Raw genomic sequence first — 19,726 nt, forward strand, 5'->3', positions numbered from 1 at the left:
TGATTCTTTTTACTGATTGAATATTTCAGACAAACAGTAATTTTTGGCTTTTGTATTTTGTTGCTAAAGTTAAACATGGCAAAACACCCTGTGCTCTCCGTGCTGATGAAAGGTACATTAGTAAGAACAAACTGATTTGAAAGAAGGATAAATTTGTCTAAGATTTCTGTTTTCAATCATACATTAAAGGCTCTCATTTTTCTGTAGCTCTTCTCCACGATACTCCACTGTCATCAGTATCTTGAGACGTTCACTCGCTGAAGAGTCTCATTTACCCCCCTGGTCCTTTCCCATTACATCCACCTACATCCTGACATTTACACTGGAGTCCTGTTTGCTGCTGCCTCACACATGGAGACAGTAATGCTATTTTCGGCTCAGCAGGCTCCTTCTTCCCATTCTCTCTGCAATTTATTTTTTGCTACTCAGTTTTTCCCAGTTTCTTTCTTCTGTCGTCTTTTTCCTCTCTGCATTTAATCTGCAAATTTTTCTGCATTATAATTTCCCACAGACTGAATATTGGTCGTCATATCATGCCTGTGTAATTGGAAGAAAACAGGGAAACCCTGCTCTCTGAATTAAGATTTAGAACATGCAGGTGGGGTAACATTAAACTGATGAATTTACAGCTTTACAGAAACGTCCGTTGTTGCATTTTGGTGGCAGTTAAAACATTAAGCTGCTCTGTAAATATGAACACAGATTTAATCTGCTGTAGTAATATTTTCCTGTTGGGATTGGAATACACAGTGAAATACGTTTTTGTGGAAAACATCCAGGTTGGTGGATACGAGGTGTGTAGTTTACTGACAGACACGGCTTAAATTTAAATCTAAAAACCTATTGCCATTTTCATTTAGTATAAGTGCTTAAACAGGAAAAGTTTATCAAAGTTGCATTCTGCCCATAAATCAGAACTTTGACAAAACAGGATGCTTTAAAATAAAAAGTTTGGCAGAGTCATGTTTGCCGGGGGAAAATAATTACAGTTTTGCTACAGACTGACACTTTTAGCACCTGCCATTCGCCCCAATTTGGTAACCCCTGGAGAAACATTTAGTGCTAAAGTAAGGTCGATTTTGGTGCTGAGGGAATCATTAGTGCCATCCGGGGCATGCGGTTTGAGAGGACACACGGCCTCTGGGAAATATCACACAACATATCTCCCAATTTATTCACCCAGTCTCCAAGTAATGAATTAAACATAGCAGCAGGTAAAAATATATTAATGCTTACAGGGGGGAACATGAATAATGTATTTGCAAATGGATCTATTTAAACCAAGATAGGTTTTCTCTGCTCGTTTCTGTGTTCACACGGAGGGCAGCACAGCTGAGGTGGAGCTGACAGCTACAGTTTAATTTCCCCACCGGGCAGATTTGGCCCTGTTGAAATGAGGGTTTTAGAGAGCATTTCCGTCTCTGCAGGATACATACAGAATGTGTAAAGAAAGTGTTGAGCTCAGTGAGCAGCACGTTGGTGTAAGCGTTTGCCCCAAACCAAACATGGTGACAGCATTAGTCAGCTGCTGATTCTTAAGGATGTAAATAGAAAGATTACCACGTTTAATGCCAAGCGGGATGTGAACACTAAAACGTGCCCCCCTTGGTGAAAGTCCAGACAACCACCACATGATGGACAGATGGCCACTGCACATCAGGGTATAAAAATGCCCACAGAATGAACAGAGTCTGTTGAGATGGCTTGATAAGACTTGGCTACAAATTTGTTAAACAACAAAGGCTCTGGTTAAAAACAAAACAAAGCCAAAAATCCCCAAAGAGACTCGTTCTTATAGCCTGGAGACACACAGGTCCTAAAATCACATAAGTTGTGCATGTTGGAAGGGATTTAGGTCGGTTCCAGGCAGCACATAATCGTAGAACAGCCCTGTTGAGTAACAAAGCATTGTTTGATATGGCTTATTTTTATTTTGTGCTTTTAATCATGTTTCATAAATGCATCCAAAGGATACATGCTGGGACTAATACCACACAAGCAGGTTCTCTTTCTTCACTACTTGTGTTTATGTGTCAAGTGTTTTGTGTAAATAATCAACTTTTAATGCTTTAATTATCCTGAGATAAGAGCAAAGTTCCCCAGATCTCCTCAGATTCCCATGAGTTGTATTTCCCCCCCATGTAAACAATTCAGCTTAAGAAAAAAAAAAAGTTCCCCAGGGGTCTGCTGAGCACAAGCACATGAGCTTGTTTGTTCAGATAATTAAACAAAGATGCACCTCAACTCCAACACATTTGTATCTTGAGGTTTCAGAGCTCTGAACAAACTGGATAAAGGAGGACGACACTCTAGTCTCAGCTTCAGTCAAACAGCATTAAGTTGACTGAAAGCACAGCATATCTGCCTACAGCGACATCAAACTGGACTGATGGTCAGAACCAAGCTTATATACCAGACCCATACAAAGTATCCCATTGGACGACTGAACCCTTCAGTAATCAGGCTATCTGTGTCACCTGTAGCTCCACCTGTCTTCACTTTGCAGGTAATTGGTGCCATCTTGTGATCCACCTCAATGGCTCCAAAATACAAAAAAAAAGGTTTAAAAGATACACATAAATTAATCATAATAACAAATAACATAATAAATAACAAAAAATAAATGTATTTAAAACTTAAAGAAAATGTCTGAGAGTCCATGTTACATTTATCCTAACATTTACAATTTAAAAAGCCATAAATCCAGCTTTCCAGCTGGATTAAAATGCATTTTAAATTTATGCCATTTCCTGATGTTGGTTTGAACAGGGTCCATGGTGGTTCAACATCCATTCAGTGTGTGGTGGCCACAAAAGTTTGTCTTTTCTTTTGTTTTTGCCTTGTGTCAAAACAATTTCTTTACCATTTCATTTTTTGTGTCTTTTCATTGTATTTTATTTATTTTCCTTCGCAATCTCTGAAATGTCATTTTAGTTTCGGTTCCACATTTTTGTATTTTGCATATTTGGGCAAGACACTTAAGCCGTCACTCACATGAATGAGAAAGTAGTGTTAGTGTTTTCTCAGTTTTAAAATCTTTGTATTGATCTGTAATGAGATTTTAAATTTTTATCTGACTGTTAAACATTTTGTATTCATATCTTTGCAAGCAAAGCAGAGCAAAGCAAAACCTTTTATATTCCTAGAGCTTTTAACGATGGTCTCCATTTTATTTTACATCTAAGAAGACCATATATGGAAGGAACAGGAAATGTTTCAGGTGCCTCACCTGCTGATTGCTGATTGGGAGCCCAGCCTTGTGGCAGGTGATTCGGTCTATAAAATGAGGTTCATCACTTCCTCTTTGTTTGGTCTGAGAACATTCAGAAGAGATGAATGCAGTGAGAAATTCTGTGAGCAATGCTGTTGGCAATGTGAACTCATTCCTCAGTGGAAGAAGAATAAAACATTGCATGAGAAGCACAAAGAACAGATTTGTTTCAGGGTTGTCTGATTCCCTTTGAGACCTGTTTTAATCCTCTGATCATCCTGAGGTGGCCAGAATTTCCACCCAGTGTCATCAAGTAAAAATCCTTTGTTCTCTTTTCTCAGAAAGTTTAGAGGATGCTACCAAGCAACCTCACTCCTGCTTAAAGATTGACTTAACACATCGTCTAGATCAGTTCAGACTGAGAACTGGGTTACTTCCTGGCAAGACGCCTGCTATGTATTGCCTAAATGGAAACCGGCATGGCTGTGCACTTGAAAAGTATTGGCCCCATGCTCAAAATCCTACATGAACAGTAGACAAGAGCTGAGCATGCGTGTTGTCCTCCAGTTGATGGTCAGACTGGTATGACACAGGAAACAAATAATAAAAGCCAGCTTTTATATCAGAATCAGCTTTATTTGCCAAGTATGTGTGACCATTACAAGGAATTTGAGTCTGGATTTTTCTCTCTCCTGTGCATCATACAAAATACAAAAAAATATTAATAAAAATAAAGTATTTATAAAAACAAAAACAAGATATGGGGAGATCAGGGAGACAGCCTGGAGGAAGAAACTGTTTTTGTGTTTGGTAGTCTTGGCATACAGAGCTCCCTGCCCATTTTTTGACCCTGGGCCAGTATAAGTCCTGAATGTAGACATTGTGCTGTCTACTGTGGCCAAAGTAATGTGGTCCAGATGGTGATGGTAGATGAGGCGTCATGAAGCGTTTCGATACATTGTCAAACTGTATTGATACTGTGTCACTGAATACTGACACCTGTTGGACCTTAAAAATCCCTACAGGCAACCTAGTCGACAGACTCAACTGACACTGATTTCATGACCTAATATATACAATAATCAGAATCAGAATTGTCCTTATTGCCATTGTAAGTGAAGAGGTTTCACATTACTAGGAATTCGTCTTGGTGATTGGTGCATACATAGAATGTAACGAGTAACATAATAGTAGAATAAAATAAAATAGAATAAAGTAAAACAAAATAAAATAAGTAAAATAAATATGGTTCTGGAGGTAGTTCAAAAGTGAGGTAGTGCAGAGTGGAAGTATAGTGCAAGTGGGTGAGGTAAACAGTGCAAATGAACAGCAGATGGATAATGATATGAGCAGAAATCAGTGCCTGTACTGAAGTAACTAAAGTGCAGGGCAGCATGTTAGTCAGTTGGTGTTCAACAGTCCAACAGCAGAGGGAAAGAAGCTGTTCTTGTGGCGTGAGGTTTTGGTCCGAATGGACCGTAACCTCCTGCCTGAAGGGAGTTTTTGGCCGCTGATGGTCAGCTCCCACTTGAGGTCCCGGGTGATGGTGGTACCCAGGAAGCGGAAGGAGGTCTTCTGGGCGTTCAGCTCCAGGTTGTTGTTGCCGCACCAGGACACCAGACGGTCCACCTCCCTCCTGTAGGCAGACTCATCCCTGTCCGTGATGAGACCGATGAGGGTGGTGTCGTCTGCAAACTTGATCAGCTTGACAGACTGGTGGCCGGAGGTGCAGCAGTTGGTGTAGAGGGAGAAGAGCAGAGGGGAAAGTACACAGCCCTGGGGTGTACCGGTGCTGATGGTGCAGGTGTCTGAGACATTCTTTCCCAGCCTCACATGCTGTTTCCTGTCTGACAGGAAGTCAGTGATCCACCGGCAGATGGGGTCAGGCACGTTCAGCAGGGACAGCTTGTCCTGGAAGAGAGCTGGGCGGATCGTATTGAAGGCAGAGCTGAAGTCCACAAACAATATCCTAACGTAGGTTCCCGGGGAGTCCAGATGCCGCAGGATGAAGTGTAGAGTAAAGTTGACTGCATCGTCTACAGACCTGTTGGCTCTGTAGGCAAACTGCAGGGGGTCCAGGAGGGGAGTTGTGATGGACTTAAGGTGGGACAGAACCAGGCGCTCAAATGACTTCATGACTACAGATGTCAGTGCCACAAGTCCAGTGATCCTCGGCTTCTTGGGGACTGGAACTATGGTGGAGGCTTTGAAGCAGACTGGCACATGGCATGACTCCAGAGAGGTGTTGAAGATGTCTGTGAACACTGGAGTCAGCTCGTCCGCACAGTGTCTCAGGGTGGAGGGGGACACACCGTCTGGTCCAGGAGCCTTGTGAGGGTTCAGTTGCCTGAACAGCTTGTTAACATCCTCCTGGATAAAGAGGGCTGTGGTGGAGGAGCAGGGGTGAAAGTGAAAGTGACATATTTTGTCATTGGAGGGGACTCGCTCCAACGAAATTCGTGCTCTGCATTTAACCCACCCAAGTGACGTGCACACACACACAGCAAGCAGTGGGCGACCGTAGTGATGGGATAATGATACCTCAAGGAGTGTATTGACACATTACACAAACTGTGTTGACACTGTGTTGGTCACTCAATAGTGACCTCTGCTGTAGATAAAAAAATCATGGCAGGTAAACAAAGTGAAAAGATGGAAAAAAAAAATTGCATGCTGTTAACCCAACATTAGCCTTGAAATAATAATATAATAATATGTAAAATATAGCAAATGTATCTGTAATAAAATTGAGAATTATAATGTTTAGCTTATGTATGGAATTTTGTTAACCAAAGTGTTCAATCATATGAAATAACACACTGAAAATGGATTAATTCATACATTTTTATTGAGGAATAAAAGTTTTTGAAGGGTCTTTGCTCCTAGGCGATTTCTCCTCTTAGACACCAGTTCCCCAGCCTTCGAAAACACACGTTCACAGGGAACTGATGAAGATGGCGTGCACAGATATTTGAGAGCTAGTAGATATAAGTGTGGATATGTTTTCCGGTTGTTCTTCCAGTATTGTAATGGGTCTTGCGTTCTGGGTGTGTTTCCTTCCGCCAAGTAGCGTTGTACTTCAACAATGGAATCTGCTGTAGAATTGCAGTTCATCCTATTCTCCTGAACTTCCATGTCAAGAGGTCTCCAGAGATTGTGCCCTAGCAGATGTTTTTGAAAAAATATTATGTCATGTGATAATACAATAAACCACGGAAATATACATATAAATGCACAAAAGAATGTGTTTTCATACCTGAACTGGGTTCTGATCCATGTGCAGCACTCAGTTCTTCCGCCGGGTCAGGCTCATGGCTCCTCATTTCAGCGGCACACTCCGATTTCAGTCTCTTTACAGCTTCTGTTGCTTTTAGTGGACTAAAGAACCCGACTGTTTTGAACCTGGGGTCCAAGAGTGTTGCCAGTGTCATCACACTGAGTGATTCCATGTTGCAGATGGATTCAGTTAGCCTCTTTTTAAGATTTTCTGCCAGTTCTTGAGCAGCTGGTTTTGTTAGCGTTGATGCTTGATGTCGAAGCTCAATGTGGATCATTCTCATCAGTGGAATAACCTTGGACCCCGAGACTCTTTTTTCCTCAGATAATTCTCTTGTCGCTTGTTCAAATGGAGAGAGCACCCTGAGTATCTCTTCAATTAAATCAAATTCTTCAGGAGTCAGTGGCGTAATATCATGTCTCAGTGAGGCCAAAGACACCCAGACTGCCTCCTTCTGCTCAGTCATTCTCTCCAGCATGTGGTAGGTGCTGTTCCATCTTGTTGGCACCTCATTTATTAATTTATGCACTGGTGTTCCCAGCTGTTGCTGTATTTGAGCAAGCTTTTCTTTGGCCGTGGTGCTTGATCTAAAGTATGTCACAATTTGCCGTGTTTTGTTGCGTATATCTGTCAGTGTTATAATGGGATCACATGACTTTTTTACAATTAAATTGATTGAATGGGCAATACAAATAGTTTGCCGTATTTGCAGTATGCGAGCACATGAAATCATATTTGCTGCTGCATCAGTGACAAGACACCTGACCTTGCTCGCTATGCCCCACTCCTCCACAAGGCTCCTTTTAACCATGGCCAAGTTATCTGCAGTGTGTTTCTGTGAGAAATGCTGCACTCCCAAGACTGATGTATGCAATTCATGGCTGTCTTGGTCCACATAGTGGCAAGTAACAGCAAGATAAGCCTCCATATTAATCGAGGTCCACATGTCAGCTGTTACAGTCACAGCAATGGCACTCTGGAGGTCCTTTTTTGTTTTCTCCTTTTCCTCCTCATATTTCTGGTCCACCAAGTCCTTGATGGTAGTGATGGGACGATGATACCTCAAGGAGTGTATTGACACACTAAACAAACTGTGTCGGCACTGTATTGATACTGTGTTGGTCACCCAATAGTGACCCCTGCAGTAGTTATAAAATCATTGCAGGTAAAGAAATTCCTTGTTTGTGTAAATGCTAAAACTGAGTTGGTATGTAAAATATAGCAAATTAGAGTAAAAATTCAGAGTTACAATTTTTAACTTATGTGCACATTTGTCAACTTAACTGTTAAATCATATGAAATAAAAGACAAAAAAGTGATTACTTTATGAATTTTTATTGAGAAACAAAAGTTTTTGGAGTGTCTTTGCTCCAAGGCGATTTCTCCTCTTACACACCAGCTCCCCAGCCTTAGAAAATACTCTTTCGCATGGTACAGACGATGATGGTGAGCAGAGAGTTTTAAGTGCAAGCTGATAAAGATGTGGGTATATTTTCTGGTTCCATTTCCAATATTATAAAGGATCTTGGTTTCTGGGTGTGTTTGTTTCTGCCAGGTAGCGCTGGACTTCAATAATGGAGTCAGCTGTTGCGTTCGTCGTCTTCTGGGTCTCTGCAACCTCCATATCTAAAGTTTTCCAGAGATTGTGCCCTAAAAAATAGTTAATCATTAGTTTATTATCACATGACAAAGTGCCACAGAAATGTATTTTCATACCTGAACTGGGTTCTGACCCATGTGAAGAGCTAGGCTCTTCTTCTCTTGGGTCAGGCTCTTGGCTCCTTATTTCTTCTGCACATTCTGACTGCAGTGTCTTCACCGCTTCACTTGCCTTTTGCTGACTAACAAATCCATTCTTTTTAAATCTGGGATCTAACAGAGTTGCCAGAGTCATCACACAGAGATTCCATGCTGCAAATAGCGTCAGTTAGCCGCTTCCTCAGGTTTTCAGCCAGTTGCTGAGCAGCTGTTTTTGTCACTGTTGTGGCCTGACGTTGAAGCTCAATGTGGAGCATTCTCATCAAGGGAATGACCTTCGACCCAGAGACCCTTTTTTCCTCAGACAGTTCTCTTGTTGCTTGGTCAAAAGGAGCAAGAACCCTGAGCATCTCTTCAATGATCTGACATTCTTCTGGAGTCAGTGGAGTGATGTCACGTTGTAATGAGGCCAGTGACACCCAGACTGCCTCCTTCTGCTCAGTCATTCTTTCAAACATTTGGTAGGTACTGTTCCATCGTGTTGGCACCTCGTTAATTAATTTATGGACCGGTGTTCCCAGCTGTTGCTGTATTTGAGTGAGCTTCTCTTTAGCAGTCACGCTCGATCGAAAGTATGTCACAATGTGTCGTGTTTTGTTGCGTATCTCAGTTATTGTTGGGATTTGATCACATGATTTTCTCACAGTTAAATTCAGGGAATGGGCTATACAAATGGTATGCCGTATTTGCAGCATTCTAGCACATGAAGTCATGTTTGCTGCTGCATCAGTGACAAGACACCTGACCTTTCCTGCTATGCCCCACTCCTCCATGAGGCTCCTTTTAACCGTGGCAATGTTTTCTGCAGTGTGTTTCTGAGGAAAAAGCTGCACTGCCAAGACTGATGAATGGAGTTCATGGCTTTCTGTGTCCACATAGTGGCCAGTAACAGCTAGATATGCCTCCATATTCATAGATACACGATACATACGGGATGACTATGTTATTTCCTTTGTCCTGTTTTTCCTTCTCAACCACCTTGGTGGTGGTCCTCCTGGAACCAGCTGCAGTTTTCACAAAGGTCCAACTGGGATAACCACACGTTTTGAGGGCATCCCTCAGGTGTTCATGTTCTTCCCCTTGGGCCTGTGAGCTGGTGGGTACCTTATCAGCTCTGTGTTGCAGAGTTCTGATAACACCAAGTTTGTGTTCCAAAGGGTGGTGTGAGTCGAAAAGGAGGTATTGGTCTGTGTGTGTGGGTTTTCTGTATACCCCAATGTGGAGGCTCCTGTCCTTTTCTATATGGACGTCACAATCTAAGAAGGGCAAACTATTATCTTTAACATCTTCTCTGGTGAACTTGATGTTCCTGTCCTGAGTTGATATGTTCAGTAAAACTTGCACTTCTTGCGTTTAGAAGATAGAATCTTGCAGATAAAGACGGTGATATTGTGCTTTGTCAATAATCCCTTCTTTTTGTAGACATTCTATTGCCTTCTTTTTATAGCCACTAGTCGGGTCTCTTTTCAGAGTTTCGTATGTTTCTGTGTCGCTGAGTAGCATAGAGACTTTGGCGTGTGGTAATCAGTTGTATTGAGCACAACTGTGCATCGTCTTTTATCTGTTGGAAGAATTGTGATTTTGGGGTCTTTGCCGAGTGTTGTTACCGCTTTCCTTTCCTCAAAAGTGAGGTTGGAAGGGGGAGCCTTGGCGTTGGACAAAGCTGCTGACACTTTTAAGCTAAGGCTTTGGTTTCTGTTAAATTGCTTTTCTTTATAGCTGATTCTGTAGCTGTAATTAAATCAACTATAGGTAACTGTTTTAGTGTCATGGCAAAGTTCAAGCCTTTGGCTAAGACCTCTTTCTCTGGTTGGGTGAGTTCTCTGTCTGACAAGTTCTTTACCCATCTGTCTTGTATTGTATTCTGTGCTGGAATGTCAGTCTTTTGCTTCCAAGTAAGAGTTTCTGTGGTGTTATTGCTATTGTTCTGAGACTGCAGGTTCTGGAACTTTCTGGTCTGTCTTTCTTTGCTTTTGTTGTGTTGAGATAATTGGGCTTTCTTGGTGAAATTCACAACTTTCTCCAACATAGAACCAGGCAGGAGTGATGTTAATTTCTGCAGTAGTTTCTCTGTTTTCTCTTTCAGCCCCTCCACAGTGAAATTAATCTGCCTTATCCGCTCATTGAGAAGTTGGTTTTGTGCTTTTCCTATGATTCTTTCCACTCTATGGCCTTCCATAGTGGAACATAGGCGTAGGCTAGTTGGTATAAGCCTTTGTTGTCTGCATCTTAGATTAAACCCTAGGTGGTTTCTGTAATCTGCAATTTTCCGAGCCAACTTTTCATATTCCTGCACCATTTTCAGGGTTGCCAACCCAAATTGTTCTGCAATAAGCCTGTGAATATTCTCATTCATCCCGGTCATGGTTGTCAAGGAAATTCAATCGAACGCAACTGGACTTAGTTATTTGTCTTTGAAGACGTTTCACCTCTCATCCAAGAGGCTTCATCAGTTCATGCTCGCTTGACTAGGCTGGGACTAGTCCAACTAGCTGGTGTGGAGACCCAGGTATTTAACCTCTGTGGAGGCGTTCACATGGCCAGTGGTGTCATAATCTCATTAGTACCCCATTGTGCCAAACGACAGTCGTTGGAGAAGGTAAAAAAAAGTTGGTTTCAACTTTGTTAATGCTCTATTGTGTTATAATGACAGTCGTTAGAGTCACATGGGGCCATTTGTGAATGGCAGTTGTTCTTAGAGGCCAAGTTGTTGAATCTCCTGGGAAGAGATGAAAGGGCAGCATTGTAAATTGGAGATAGGTGGTGTCACAGACCTCCTCCTCTGTTGAGAAATGTTTTTTCTAATTTCACATAGATGGCCTCCTTTACTCCTCTTTCAAACCATCTATCCTCTCTGTCCAAGATGTGAACATTGTTGTCCTCAAAGGAGTGAGCTTTCTCCTTCAGGTGTAGGTAGACAGCAGAATCTAGGCCTGAGGTGTTGGGCCTGCTGTGCTGGTACATATGCTTGTGTAGTGGTTGTTTAGTCTCACCAATGTAAAGGTCTTTGCATTCCTCATTGCATTGGAGAGCATACACCAGCTTGCTTTTCTAAGTGTGTGGTGTTCTGTCTTTGGGATGTACCAGTCTCTGAGTGTGTTGCTGGGTTTGAAATACACAGGGATACAGTTCTTGTTGAAGATCCTCCTGAGTTTTTCTGATACCCCAGATACATATGAGATGATTATGTTATTTCCTTTGTCCTGTTTTTCCTTCTCAACCACCTTGGTGGTGGTCCTCCTGGAACCAGCTGCAGTTTTCACAAAGGTCCAACTGGGATAACCACACGTTTTGAGGGCATCCCTCAGGTGTTCATGTTCTTCCCCTTGGGCCTGCGAGCTGGTGGGTACTTTATCAGCTCTGTGTTGCAGGGTTCTGATAACACCAAGTTTGTGTTCCAAAGGGTGGTGTGAGTCGAAAAGGAGGTATTGGTCTGTGTGTGTGGGTTTCCTGCATACCACAATGTGGAGGCTCCTGTCCTTTTCTATATGGACGTCACAATCTAAGAAGGGCAAACTATTATCTTTAACATCTTCTCTGGTGAACTTGATGTTCCTGTCCACTGAGTTGATATGTTCAGTAAAGGCTTGCACTTCTTGCGTTTTGATTTTGACCCACGTGTCATCCACACATCTGAACCAGTGGCTCGGTGTTGCTCCTTCAAAGGAGTTCAGGGCCCTGCGTTCCACTTCCTCCATGTATAAATTGGCCACAATGGGAGATACTGGTGAACCCATGGTACAGCCATGTTTCTGTCTATAAAATTTGCCATTGAACTGGAAATATGTGATGTTTAGGCACAAATCCAGAAGTTGGCATATGTGTTCTGGTCTGAGTTTTGTTCTGTCCTGGAGGGAGTCGTCCTGTGTAAGTCGCTCTCTTACTGTTTCCAAAGCTTCCATGGTTGGTATACAAGTGAACAGAGAAGTCACGTCGTAGGATACCATGGTTTCATCTGGATCCATTTTTAAGTTCTGGACTTTGTTCACAAAATCAATGGAATTTTGTATGTGGTGGGGGGTATTGCCCACCAAGGGAGCCAGAATGTTTGCCACATGTTTGGCAATGTTGTAGGTGACCGAGTTAATGCTGCTGACAATGGGTCTGAGTGGAGCCCCTTCTTTATGGATTTTAGGAAGTCCATAATAAGCAAGGGATAGAATCTTGCAGATAAAGACGGTGATATTGTGCTTTGTCAATAATCCCTTCTTTTTATAGCCACTAGTCGGGTCTCTTTTCAGGGTTTCATATGTTTCTGTGTCGCTGAGTAGTGTAGAGACTTTGGCGTGTGGTAATCAGTTGTATTGAGCACAACTGTGCATCGTCTTTTATCTGTTGGAAGAATTGTGATTTTGGGGTCTTTGCTGAGTGTTGCAGCTTTGTCTCTGAGTGGACAAAGCTGCTGACACTTTTAAGCTAAGGCTTTGGTTTCTGTTAAATTGCTTTTCTTTATAGCTGATTCTGTAGCTGTAATTAAATCAACTATAGGTAACTGTTTTAGTGTCATGGCAAAGTTCAAGCCTTTGGCTAAGACCTCTTTCTCTGGTTGGGTGAGTTCTCTGTCTGACAAGTTCTTTACCCATCTGTCTTGTATTGTATTCTGTGCTGGAATGTCAGTCTTTTGCTTCCAAGTAAGAGTTTCTGTGTTGTTATTGCTATTGTTCTGAGACTGCAGGTTCTGGAACTTTCTGGTCTGTCTTTCTTTGCTTTTGTTGTGTTGAGATAATTGGGCTTTCTTGGTGAAATTCACAACTTTCTCCAACATAGAACCAGGCAGGAGTGATGTTAATTTCTGCAGTAGTTTCTCTGTTTTCTCTTTCAGCCCTTCAACAGTGAAATTAATCTGCCTTATCCGCTCATTGAGGAGTTGATTTTGTGCTTTTCCTATGATTCTTTCCACTCTATGGCCTTCCATAGTGGAACATAGGCGTAGGCTAGTTGGTATAAGCCTTTGTTGTCTGCATCTCAGATTAAACCGTAGGTGGTTTCTGTAATCTGCAATTTTCCGAGCCAACTTTTCATATTCCCCCACCATTTTCAGGGTTGTCAACTCAAATTGTTCTGCAATAAGCCTGTGAATATTCTCATTCATCCCGGTCATGGTTGTCAAGGAAATTCAATCGAACGCAACTGGACTTAGTTATTTGTCTTTGAAGACGTTTCACCTCTCATCCAAGAGGCTTCATCAGTTCATGCTCGCTTGACTAGGCTGGGACTAGTCCAACTAGCTGGTGTGGAGACCCAGGTATTTAACCTCTGTGGAGGCGTTCACATGGCCAGTGGTGTCATAGGCTCGTTAGTGCCCCATTGTGCCAAACGACAGTCGTTGAGAGACAGTCATTGGGGATGGTAAAAAAAAGTTGGTTTCAACTTTGTTAATGCTCTATTGTGTTATAATGACAGTCGTTAGAGTCACATGGGGCCATTTGTGAATGGCAGTTGTTCTTAGAGGCTAAGTTGTTGAATCTCCTGGGAAGAGATAAAAGGATTGGGTTTCATATGTTTCTGTGTCGCTGAGTAGCGTAGAGACTTTGGCGTGGTATTCAGTTGTATTGAGCACAACTGTGCATCGTCCCTTATCTGCTGGAAGAATTGTGATTTTGGGATTTTTGCTGAGTGTTGTAACCGCTTTCCTTTCCTCAAAAGTGAGGTTGGAAGGGGGAGCCTTGGCGTTGGACAGAGCTGCTGACACTTTTAACCTAAGGTGGTGGGCTGGTGACTGCTCTGCTCTAAGAAAAGCACAGAAGTGTGCAGGACTGGGGTCTGCCCCCTGGTCTCAGCTCTGAACAGTCAAGTTGCTTGGATGCTGATAAAATTGGCCAAATTGTGAGAAATGAGAGCTGCTCTGCCCAAAGTGGGATGGATGCAGTCTCTCCTCATTAGACCAGGTTTTCCCCAGAAGGTCTAACAAAGCCCAAACAGTTTGCTGGACGCCACCTCGATAACCAAGGATTGAAGGATAAATAGTGGCTGCGTATATCATCAATGGCCAAATTGGGCAGGGGTCGAGAGGAAACTACGGAGTCCGACATTGTTTTGGTTTATGAACACACCAACTCAACACTAACTTTAGTGACCTCCGATTGGCATAGCTGGATGTCATTACTGCCGATGTGAACAGTCTTACTGGAGGTTGCCGGGGACTGCTAACAGCAGCTAAGCCAGGCCGGTCCACACAGGCTAACTGCTGCGAACATGTCCTGGTCAAAGATAACTCCTAAATTCCTTACAGTGGAGCTTGAGGCCACGGCTAATCCATCAAAGCACTGCAATGTCACTGGATAATTTGTTTCTTGTGTGTTCAGGGCCCAGAACAATAACTCCTAAGACTGTCTTGCCAGATTCAATTTGGTTTGGAGGAAAACCATTTCATTTCAAGTTTTTGTGCATTTTGCTTTAATTTGCAAACCTCTGTATTATACCAGGGTGCAAGTCCCTTTTGCTTAATGCTCTTCTTTTTTAGCGGCGCAACAGAGTCTATCGTTGCCATAATGAGCTTGCAGCACTGTCTGCAAAATGATCAATTTGAGAGGGACTGTTGTAGTGTTTGCTAATATCGGGATATGATACTGAAGTAAATGACAATAGAACTGCTTCGTTAAATTTGGCCACAGCACTATCAGACAGGTATCTAGTGTAGGAGTTTTTACTAGGTGCTATGAAGTCAAATGGTATAAACTCAAAAGTTATTAAACAACGGTCAGATAGAAGGGGATTTTGTTCAAAGACTATTAAATGTTCTACTTCAATGCCATAAGTCAGAACAAGGTCAAGAGTGTGACTGAAGCAGCGAGTGGGTTTATGTACACACTGACAGAAGCCAATTAAATAGAGATAAATGCTGTACAAAGACTATTGTTATCATTGTCCACATGGATATTGAAATCACCCAGAAGAATTACTTTATGTTTTCACATGACTTAGGGAGCGATAGCTTGAAGTAACCCAGTGGGTATGGGCTCCAGTGGACATGTAGTGGGACGACTACACATTAGAGGTTTGGAAACCTCACCCTCTGCTAGAGGAGTGAAGGATGCTATGAGGACACCATTGACCAGGGGAGACGGGTTGTTTCTGATTGGATCAGAAAACTGGTTGCTAATGGCCACCGCTTTGTCAGTGAAGAAGGAGCTAAGGATATTAGCTGATAAGTTAATGGCTGGTGGACGAGGATACAGCGATGTTCTGAGGGAGGCAAATAGCTTCAGTGTCAGTGGTATTGCGGAGTTTGTCATTGTAGAAAGCAGTTTTGGCAGCAGTGATGCTGGAGGAGGACAAGAATGCCTTGTCATGTGACTTTTACCATTTTCTCTCAGTGGCCCTGAGATTAATGTATTTGGTGAAAGCTTCTACTCGTTGGGTTTTGATTTTGACCCAGGTGTCAACCATAGACACAAATCAGTGCCTAAGTGTTGTTGCTAGTAGACAGCAGACAAGACAGTCTGATCAGTTTATTTTGGTCCTCTAGTTCTGTGAAATTACTTAACATAGCTGGATCATGTTGTTGAGGAAGTAGCTGTTAAAACATTTAGCGATGTGTGATAAAGGCCACAGTTTTGTATGGCATTCCCTCAAAATATCAGAGAAACACCACTGCCATCCACCTGCAAGGTTCCACTGGGGTAACACAGGTGTTTGAATACTTAAGGGTTTTGTAGGTGTTTTATAGGGAGCCTGTGCAGAACAGGTAATATGGGAGGCATGTGATCTCTTGTCCCAGTTATCCCCTGTGACAAGGGGGTCCCCAGTTGTCCCCCTGCTGTGGCTCAATACAGGAGCCACAGCATTCTGCAACAGCTCAAAATAGAGATTTTTTTCTTTTTGTCTTTTAATTAAAATGTCCCAGCCAGCAGCAGCCCTCAGATTCTGGCTTAGAACCACCTCAACCCTAACAGACTGAGCTGCTTGAGGCTTTTGACAAACTACTAAAGGATGATGCTTTGAGTCAGTTCCATGCTTGACTTTTTCTACGCTGTCCTGTTTAATCAAAGGTGCAGCATTTCTAACCTCTGAATCAGAATCCACCTTATATAGAGTTTTGCCAGGCCTGTACAGCACGTCCTATTGGATAACTGTGTCCTTCAGTAATCAGGTTGTCATCTGTGTCACCTGCAGCTCCACCTGTCTTCACTTTGCTAGTAATCACCATCAGCACCTCAAACAGTAGCCATTAGGATTTATTTTAAACAAAATCCTGCCCATGTAGCAATTTCATCTGTGTATAAAACAGGTTCTGTTTTTATGATCACAAATCCAATTTTCCATCTCATTTTGAAACATTACTTGTGTTTAATGAAGCAGTATGATGCAGATTTAAAAATGTATGTGTCCAGATGGCTCCAGATTCCCAGTAGCACCCCAGTATTGCGTTTTTAAACAGTGAAAATAACGAAGCTATTGAAAATCACGATGGCCGCATTCACAGGCAACAGAAGCGTAAGACAGATGTGGCTGTTGCTGCAGACACTTTGAAAACGTCAGGCAGGGAAAAATCAGTGAGATCAGTCGCCAGGCCCCCTCCCCTACATCATGTCACACTGTGCACATTCTGTAAAGCCTCACCCGTACTGAGAGCTAACGAGGGAGGCAGAGATAAAACGTCAGGTGCTTCTGTGTTGAGGGAAAATATTTTGCTTCATTAACTGACCCAAAGGAAACAAGTGAAGGGGTTTCATGAACTGAGCAAAATGTGCAGAATATTAATAAAATCAAACTGTAAATTTAATAAAAGGCAATTTTTGTACAAAAAATAAATCTTTTTTTTACCCCAGTGCTGTGTAAATCAAGTTTACTATTTATCACATACAAGGGAGGAGAGGATAATACTTTAAAATAAAACTTTTTCCTGCTTTTTTAGAATTTTTGTTCTTGTTTGTAAAAAGATTTGCGTCTTTTCTACGATATTTCAAATGTTAAATATCTTTGTAGTCATCTTTTATGTGAAACATGTTGGGTGCCTCACATACTGATTGGTAATTGGGAAGCTCACCTGTGGCAGGTGATTTGGTCTGTAAAGTGAAGTGTGTTACCTCCACAAAATGATGGTGTTCATAATTCACCGTCACATCAGTGCACGAGCTAAAAATGATCCTTCTGCTGAGAAATAATTTGACAAAAAGTTAATATGAAGCTCAAAATCCTCCAGAAACATTAATAATTTAAGATGATTTGGGCGTCATGAAGATGAAATGAGAGCACACTTTGACTTTGTCATTAAGAAATGAAGCACTCAGAATGATGGTGTGAAGGGATTTTCATTCCTCTTTTCCCTTTTGTGAACACCTGGCAAGAAGGAGACTGAAAGTTGCCGTCTGAAACCAGTGAATTTCATTTGTGTGTCTTGTCCTGGACTCTCAAGACTGCTGACCATCCAGACTGAGTCGACTTGGTTTTACCTTCCTCTGCCACTCAATTCTAAATTATGTAAAAAATTGATTTAAGTTCTTTCCAGCTTTTCAGCTCAGCTTTTGCTCTCAGCTGTACGATCAACTGTTCAGTTTTGTTTTGAAAAGCAGGCAAGGTTCTCTGGGGATTCACCTGGGAGGGAAAACAACAACCCAGTTTGACCGTGGATCTTTTCATGTTCGGTCACGGTTCGACTGAACACAGCAGCTTGTTACAAGTTCACATCAGCCCTCACGGAGTCTCCTTGTTTGACAGGCTGCTGCGGTCCTTTTGTTTTGTTCTGGGTTTTTTTCCTCTTTGTCTCAGGAGTTTTGATAAGCATCACCACGGCTCAGTGCTCCTCAGGGCTCCAGCACTTCCAGACAGGAACAAAAAATAAGTACAAGATCAGAAATACTGTGTTTTGAGGTGGTCCTGTGCACGAGAGTCATGAGTTTTAACGTATCCCAAAGGAAAACTCAATTCCTAAATGATCACAGCAGGAAAATTAACTCTCATATTACAGAGACAAGCTGTCCTCTGAGGTCTTCTGTTAACGTGGTCCAAGTTGGCCCTCCGTTCTCAAGTCCAGGTCCTACAGACTTTCCCATATAAACTAAATATTTTAAGATGTAAGTTATTAAACAGGAAGTCTATAGATAAGCTACTTGGCTACGAAACCGTAACATGTTTTGGAAAATGACAAAACTAAAAGCCTAAAATCTCACCGCAGACTTCAGATGCTGCGTGTTCTGGTTGCTCTGAAGTGTCTTGTCCAGCAGGCTGCTTCCCGGTCACTGAGTTTATGTGCTGCAGAGGGTCCTGACCCCGTTAGGATGCCGGGTTCATTATATTTATCGACCCAGAGCAGAGCACGACACTGCTTCAGTACGACATCTGCTGGGACGTTCCTTTTTACTCCTCCTGTTCTCAGCACACTTGTTTGGTTCTCCATGCTGCAGATGTTCCCCCTCTGTGTGCCTCGGCAACAGTTCATAGTCCAGCACACACTGTGTGACACCCCTGGCAGATCCTCACAGGCCGCCTCAGTCCTCCTCGCTCAGAAGCCTCCACACCGTCAGCGGCTCATTCTTCCAGATGAAAGGCAATCAGTCTGCAGCCTGGCGGTGTGTGTTTTCAGGTGAGAAGGTTTCATTATGTTGATTTCCCGGGAGCCTCACATCTCCTCGGCACGGCCCTTTGCTGGGTCATTTCTGTTCGGTTTCTCAGACCTTCTCATTACTCTGCAGGCCGATATCAAAACGTATGGATCACAAAAAGATTGTGCTCGGGCTCCATTCATAGCCTTTAATACCTGTTATGTTTCTGTTCTGATACCAGCCGCTTCTCTGCTGCTCCTATAACGTCATTTACTTTTATAAAACCACCAGCAGCCGTTAATCATCGAGTGTTTGTTTCTAACGCTGCCTGCAGCCTGTCATGGCTGCCTCTTCCCAGAAGGCCGTTGGCTCACAGCTTGTTACTGTGCGTCCCGAGTGACGAGTGTCATTATCTATCGTTTTTGTTTCAGCCTCATCAGCTCGGACCCCAAATCTGCTCCCACTCAGTCTTGATTAACTGTTCAAAATCAATTAATGCTGATATTTAAGAAAAACTCCACTGATACTTATTTAAATATGAAAGTATCCTCCTTGCCGTGTGGCCACGTAGTGCCTACAGAGCTGACAAACTGAAAAATGTTAAACAGCTTTGGGTGGCCGGAAGAGGAGCAACAAGAAGTGGAGAACAAACAGTATTATCAGTTTGTGAACACAGTACTGTCTGTACTGCTCGTGTAATCAGTGCTTTTACTGTTATACTTTAAGTACATTTTTCTGACTATACTTGGATACTTTTACTGGATTGCATGACTTGTAAAAGATCTAATGTGATAATAATGTGCATGCATTTAGAGCGCTGCTTCTTTCTTTTCTTTTCCTTTTGTTCAGGCAAAGATTAAGAAGTTGTTGAGGCACATTTTGATATATGAGGCTCCTGATGTTCACTTTCAGATGGCTTCATTTTGATCCACAAAACAAGCCGCAGAACACGACACACCAGACTTCACTCTCTCCTAATCAGACTGTGTGTGTTTT

The 19,726-nt window shown here is 42.4% G+C and overlaps 1 protein-coding gene across 1 annotated transcript; it reads right to left on the reverse strand.

The window, feature by feature from the left end:
* Window positions 1–5,773: 5,773 nt before the first annotated feature.
* LOC124069626 (zinc finger BED domain-containing protein 4-like) lies at window positions 5,774–7,464 on the reverse strand. The gene is made up of 2 exons (XM_046408922.1): window positions 6,468–7,464; window positions 5,774–6,372 (listed from the first exon to the last, which is right to left on the reverse strand). Exons 1-2 carry the CDS (start codon window positions 7,432–7,434, stop codon window positions 6,047–6,049), a joined length of 1,293 nt encoding a protein of 430 aa, XP_046264878.1. The 5' UTR covers window positions 7,435–7,464; the 3' UTR covers window positions 5,774–6,046.
* Window positions 7,465–19,726: the final 12,262 nt, after the last annotated feature.

The sequence above is a fragment of the Scatophagus argus genome, chromosome 13 (assembly GCF_020382885.2).
Source record: "Scatophagus argus isolate fScaArg1 chromosome 13, fScaArg1.pri, whole genome shotgun sequence".
Classification (NCBI taxonomy): Eukaryota; Metazoa; Chordata; class Actinopteri; family Scatophagidae; genus Scatophagus; species Scatophagus argus.